General features: G+C 37.8%; 1 protein-coding gene across 1 annotated transcript in view; it reads left to right on the top strand.

Moving 5' to 3' along the window:
• Positions 1-939: 939 nt before the first annotated feature.
• The window catches only part of cap2 (cyclase associated actin cytoskeleton regulatory protein 2), a 19,626-nt gene continuing 14,099 nt past the window's right edge, over positions 940-6,466 (top strand). Inside the window, exons 1-3 of the mRNA XM_008422000.2 lie at positions 940-1,165; positions 4,419-4,546; positions 4,645-4,739. Of these exons, the coding sequence (XP_008420222.1) occupies positions 4,429-4,546; positions 4,645-4,739 (213 nt within the window). The 5' untranslated portion in view covers positions 940-1,165; positions 4,419-4,428. The remainder of the gene's footprint in view (positions 1,166-4,418; positions 4,547-4,644; positions 4,740-6,466) is intronic.

Below are 6,466 nucleotides of genomic sequence, written 5' to 3'. Positions count from 1 at the left end.
ACACACACACACACACACACACATGTAAGGGAATGTTTAGCAAATTAGATTTAACACTGAGAACGCCACCTTCTGGGAACTATCTGCGAATGTTCTCTGAAGAGAACCTCTAGGTTCAGGATACAACCAAAGCAAGTATAACAACGTCTGACTCTTCAGGCTTTGCACATCTGGTGACAAAAGTGTCTTGGCCTTCTTTGCGAAACAGAACAGTTGGGTTTGGACCTGGACTTTGCCCATGAATGTACTCCACATTCATCAAAGTTGTAGTGTAATGCCATCTATTTCTAATTGCAATCTGTGATTTTGGATGTATATTCAGGCTCTTTGTCCTGCTGAAAGGTTGAACAGTCAGGTCTTCCTCCATCCATTCATCCATCTTTAAATAAACTCTGACTTATTTCCTTATCACAGCTCTAGAAAAGCTTTGCCACAGAATGATGCTGCCATCACAATGTTGCACCGTTGTCTCTTCAGATGGCACACATAACTATTCTTTTACTTTGTTGCACTGCTTTTCTCCTGCAACATTGTTAATCTTGAGAAATATTTCATATTGGATTGATCTTTTTCTTCACATTAAAGACTCCTTCATTATCGCGTTGTCAAAAGAATCAGGCGCCAATATACAAACACATTTTACAAGTAAGACATCTAAATTGATCGTAAACCACCCTACAGACAAAATATTTTATTTAAAAAAAATGTTTTCCCTATTTTATTTTTAGTGAGCTCCTAAGCAGACTTTGAAGCAGAATGATTTAGAAACCCAGATATTCCCGTGTTGATCCAGATTGGATGTACTCCAGTGAAGGCTCACATGAAGGTTAAAGGAACACAGACCCGGGCAGAGACACCGGCCACCCTGTCCATCATCTATTTTTAGCAGCGTTTTCAAGCTTGTCTGTCCGCTTCAGAGGGGAAATTCACTGAGTCACAGTCCGGGTCTGGGTCTCTGAGGCTCTTAGGTTCACCGTGTTGCTTAATTAGGACATCCCGGAAGAGTGCGACCGGAGCTCCTGCTGCTGCTGCTGCGCACAGCCGAGAGGGGAGGACGCACTGGACCGCATGGTGAAGGCGCACAGCCCAGAACAAACCGGACGGAAATACTAACAAACCCAACTCAAGACGACGGCAGAAGCTTACTGAGGAGCAAAGGAGGGAGGTAAGATGTATCTATAGGATGTTTTAGATAGACTTTATCCAGTGACAGGGAGGAGCGCAGGGGCTGCACTGGTGGGTGGAGATGTGCGCGTCCCTGAGCAAATGGGCAAACATCTTCACTGCTCCTCGTTTGCTCCCGTTCCCCTGCGGCGTGGCTGTATTTGAATCATCATGGAGATCGTTATTTTTCTTTTGTCATCATTTTTTCTGATCTCACTGGATGATTTTTATGGCATGACTAAGCAGCGAAAGTCAGGATCACATTTTATAATGCCAACACCTTTACACACAACACAACAACGATTTCAAAGAATCAAATCTCAGTGAGGTTCGCATCAACCTGTGAGCTTCACTGCCTTAGAAATTGAAGTCTAAGGCAATACCTCACAAGTTTATGAGGAATAAATGAGCTGATGATGTCTGACTCAAAGACCAAAACTTATTTATTTTGTTTTGAATTGTCTTCACAATAATTTCACACATTTGAAACTTTAATAATTAAATCTATTTTTGTTTTTTGTTGTTGTTGCACATTTGTATTTTCTCTTTCTATGCAGGAGTTTTTTTTTTCTGTGCCACCTGTGAAATATTATGTCCAGAATTTCATTTGTGGTTTATTATTATTATTATTATTATTATTATTATTATTATTATTATTATTATTATTATTATTATTATTATTATTATTATTATTATTGTAGAGTTTCAGGGTTTTACCCCAGTGCACAGATACAAGATTTTCCTCCCTAGTTCAGCTGCTTATTGTCTGAGGCCTGCATTAAACTATCTTGCAGTGGGTCCAGTGCAACAAACAGCAGGCTGTGGCCCAATATAGCCCCAAAGATCAGATACCAGGGCACAGGATCCACAAGCTGAAATCCTTCAGGACCATGTGTTGCTTTCCCAGCTGTTGATTTTTTTTTTCATCTTTACGCTGCAGACATGGAAACACACCTGTGAGAACAAGTGGAGTTGTAAAAACGTACAGCAAAGAATGATGATGGAATCAACTCGACTGCAACGTTTTCTTGTTTGCTTGATCGTTTTTCTGGAACAAGCAAAAAAAAAAAGAAAAAGAAAAGCTGATTGTTGAAGGACTTCATTAATATTGAAGGCCACATGAAAGCTAACAAAAGCACAACTGCAGGAGTCTTCGTATCACCATGGAGAATTTGGCTGACTGACAACAAGACCAGTTCAGATGCTGGATTTTTTTTTTGCTTCCTGGATGTTTTTGCAAAGTTTGACCATAAAGAGAAACACACAGATTGTATACTTGGCCCACTTTTTCCACGTTTTGTCAAATTACAACCACAAACTTAATTTAATTACACAATAGTGTACAATTTAAAGAAAAGGTTACATTTTAAGATTTTTTTGACTAATAAAAATCTTAAAAGTGTGGCATGCTTTAGAGCCGCAGGTCTATTGAAGTACGTCTGTGCCACATCTATAAACATCTAGAGACTGAAACACAGTCAGATTGGATGGAGACCACGACAAACATCGATCTTACAATCTTGCCACAGATTCTTAATCAAAGTTAGGCCCGGGCTATGACTAGGCCATACTAACACCAAAAATGCTTTCCCTCATAACAAAAAAATATAACTCTGTGGCACAATCAAATAAATCTGTCAGTTCTATTGGACAGTCAAATAATCGATCAAATGTAATCAAAATAGCTCAAGCTAACGTATCAAAAAGTTTATTTTTTTTGACATGTCCAACTTAAAATACTTTTTTGCTCTCTATGTACCTGTATCATGTATAGTTTAAAGTTAGGCTCGGATTAAAAAGAAAAAAGAAAAGAAAACCAATAGTAGACAGATCATAAATTTAAAAAAAAGATCTTCGGAAAGCCTTGTGAATTCATGTTTCCTACGTTGTGCCCAGTTTATAATACCCATCCTGAAACATGTAACCTTACACGTTGTGTGAAGTGGGGTTGAGCTGAATTTGTTTCCCCCGGCTCCTTGTGTTTTCCTCAGTTTCCGTCGGCAGTCGATGCAGTAATCCTAGCAGGAGCTCTCCAGGTTTCTGGAGTTCGTGTTGTGGCCGCCCGCAAAGCAGAAATAACATCTGAGTCTCACGACAGGCATGTGTCACTGCTTGGAGACTCCTCAACGGCCTCCATCAGGGCATGTTTGCTGCTCACGGCCCGTAATCGTCAGCAGAAGTTAACAAACAAGGGGGCTTTATTAAACCTGAATCACTGGTGTGCTCCTTTTGTGTGTTTTTAAAATTATTTTTACAAAGTAGATATATCACCGCATTGTAATGTGTGCTGAAGGTGGCAGGTGTCAGATTGGAGAGTGTGTGTTACCCAGCAGTAGTTTGCATCAACATGCAGTGGATAGCTGGATTGAATTCCCCTTTTGGCTGACTAATAAATATTGGAAGCAGGCCTGCATTGTCTCAGGATGAGCTGCACGGCTGGGCAGTGTTAAAACGGATTAGCTGTGTTTTGTTTAACAGTTCAGCTCTAATCCTAAGCAAAACATCTGTTTTAGTAAATATGAAATGTAATCAGTTTGGGATTTTAATAATAAACTCTCCACTTCAAGTTTTCATACATCTAAATGTGCAGTGCCGTACTAATACATTTATATCCCTTAAACATTGTTATGTTTTGTCACAACCACAAACTTCAATATCATCACTTTCCTAAAATTATTGCTTAAGTCTTTTTCTTTTTTTTTTTTTTACCTAAATATCTTTTGGAAAGAAAGAAACTGTGCTTTTCTTTTCTGACAAAAAATGATCTGGGTCATTATTTTAGAAAGTTGACGACCAACGCGATTCACTGGGACTTTTTATTCCACTTCTTTGATCAACATAAAGTAGTTTGTAATTGTAAAATCGGGCTAGAAAAGCTCAACTGGCTCAAAAACCATGTATCATTTTCCTTTATCTTCACAATTATTCTCCATTTATAAAATCCCAATTTTACATTTAACATGAATGAATATGAATATGTTCATTAAAAAAATCTCTCATTTCAGTCTCTCGCAGTCTTTTTAAATCTTCTTGTCTCTTCAGCTCAGTTCTATGATGGATTTGTGTGTTTAAGGTCAAAACCTGTGAACGCTGCATCAGGTCAAACAACTTAAACACCAACTGCCTTCATATTCAACAAGCTGCTCTTCCCACAGTGAAGTCTTTGTGAAAATCAGAGTGAAAGCATACGTTTCCGAACATCTTCTAGTGATGTCCGGATCACTAAAATAATTCATTTCTGCTTTTGTTACCAGGATTGTCACAATGGAGGATTTAATGCAGCGGTTGGAGCGGGCCGTGACTCGCATGGAGGAAATATCCGTCACAATGCAGGCGTCCAGCAACATGCTCAATGGGAACTGTGTCAACGGTGTAGATGGAGGTGAGTCGGTGCCTAAAAACATTTGTTGAAGTGTTTCCCTGCTGTTCTACAGCCAGGATGGGTGAATGAAAACAGGATTTCTGTGTATATGCTTTCAGGTCAGAGTGTGGAGGTCTTTGACGTTCTGCTGAAAGGTCCACTGTCAGATTATCTGAACTGCAGCAGAGCTATAGGAAGTGAAGTGGAGAAACATGTGAGTCACTTTATTCAAATAGGACAGGATAGAAATGACCTTTATGGTTTATAGTTTAAGAATTCACCAACATGTAGCCTATAACATGAATAAAAAAAGAACAAAATTTAAAATAAAAAAATGGGTAACACTTTATTTGAAGAGGTGTGCATAAGACTGACATGACACTGTCATAAACATGACGTAACATCTGTTATGAACATGAACGAGTCTTTATGAATGTTTATGACTGTTGTCATGAAGTGTAATTCGGTAAATAATGACACTTTTAATGCAAAGTTGCTCTAAAAGTTGCAATAAAAGTCCATTAAAAGTGCCAGCTTTCATAATTTTGTAAATTATGATAATTTAATGCAAAGTTGGAATTTTTAATGGACTTTCAATGCAACTTTTAGAGCAACTTTGCATTAAAAGTGTCATTGTTTACCAAATGACACTTCATGACAACTGTCATAAACAGTCATAAAGACTTCTTTATGTTCATGACAGGCGTTATGTCATGTTTATGACAGAGTCATGTCAGTCTTATTCACACCCCTTCAAATAAAGTGCTACCAAAAAAGGTAACAAACGCTTGTAACTGGAGCAACGTTTCTATATGTCCTCAGAAAACAAAAGTGTTTTGAGCTATATTTGAAATATAAACTATGCAAAGAACCATCTGCATGTTCTGTCCATGTCATCAGCGTTTGTCGAGTTCTGGAAGAGGAGTCGTCATGAAAAACTGATCAGCCAATTACAAGCAGGTTTTGGTGTAACTATGGCAACAGTATCACAAGGGGAGGGAACATTGTTTTACTAAATGTGGATTCACTTTTTTGCAAGACACATTATAATTGCATTTCATCACAATAAAGCCTATTCAGAGCTCTCCCTTTTCTGTTGGAATGTGATTTCAAATCATTTGCAAAGGTTTTTGCAAAAATATTCTAAAATATTCTAAAGAAAATCCAAAAGAGTGTCTGGAGACTAAATTCACCTATGAGACAATAAACATATGAGACATTTAGAAATGTACACAAAATAAATAAATAAATATTTAATCAAATATAATAATTTATTTAAGACACGCAATATGTCATTAAAGTGAAGCTTAACATTTAACTGAACATTTATTCATTTCATGGCACATTTAATTAATGACTTAGTGATGTGTTTATTTATTTAATTGTGTCCTTTTGACCTTACATAATGAATTAATAAGCATAAATGTGATCAAAGTTTGCTTTTCTTCCTTTATGTTAGCTTGTGAGAGTTTCTGTGTTTTCATAGTCGCTGCCTGGAGGAGGCTGGAAATGAAAATTTGAAAGGTTTTTAAAATACTCTGTTTTAAACAGCAGCTGCAGTTAAAACTGAGCTGAAAGAAGAAATCCTTTTTACTTTCTCATGGAACAAAAGGCATCCAAAGTGGTCTCATTACTGTGGAAGTGTTTATACACAGCGCACAAGGAGTATTTGTTCAAATGTCAGGGAGGACCATGGAGGAAAGAATCTTTAATTGAAATCTTATCTTGGACCGCTTTACTAAAAGCTAGATTATAAAAGCGAAACAAAAAAAGAGTGACTCTAATCTAAGCAAATCGCTGTTGGGTGAAGTGGAGTGGATTCAGTTCTCGTTTCCCTGGACAGCAGCGTGTAAACAGTGAGGACTGCTCCTCTCCAGATCCTGCTCTTTGAAAGACACACACACACACACACACACACACACACACACACACACACACACA

This window comes from Poecilia reticulata, linkage group LG11 (genome assembly GCF_000633615.1).
Source record: "Poecilia reticulata strain Guanapo linkage group LG11, Guppy_female_1.0+MT, whole genome shotgun sequence".
Taxonomy (NCBI): Eukaryota; Metazoa; Chordata; class Actinopteri; order Cyprinodontiformes; family Poeciliidae; genus Poecilia; species Poecilia reticulata.
Note: the sequence above shows the minus strand (reverse complement) of the source record. Positions and strands in the feature narration are given on the sequence as shown.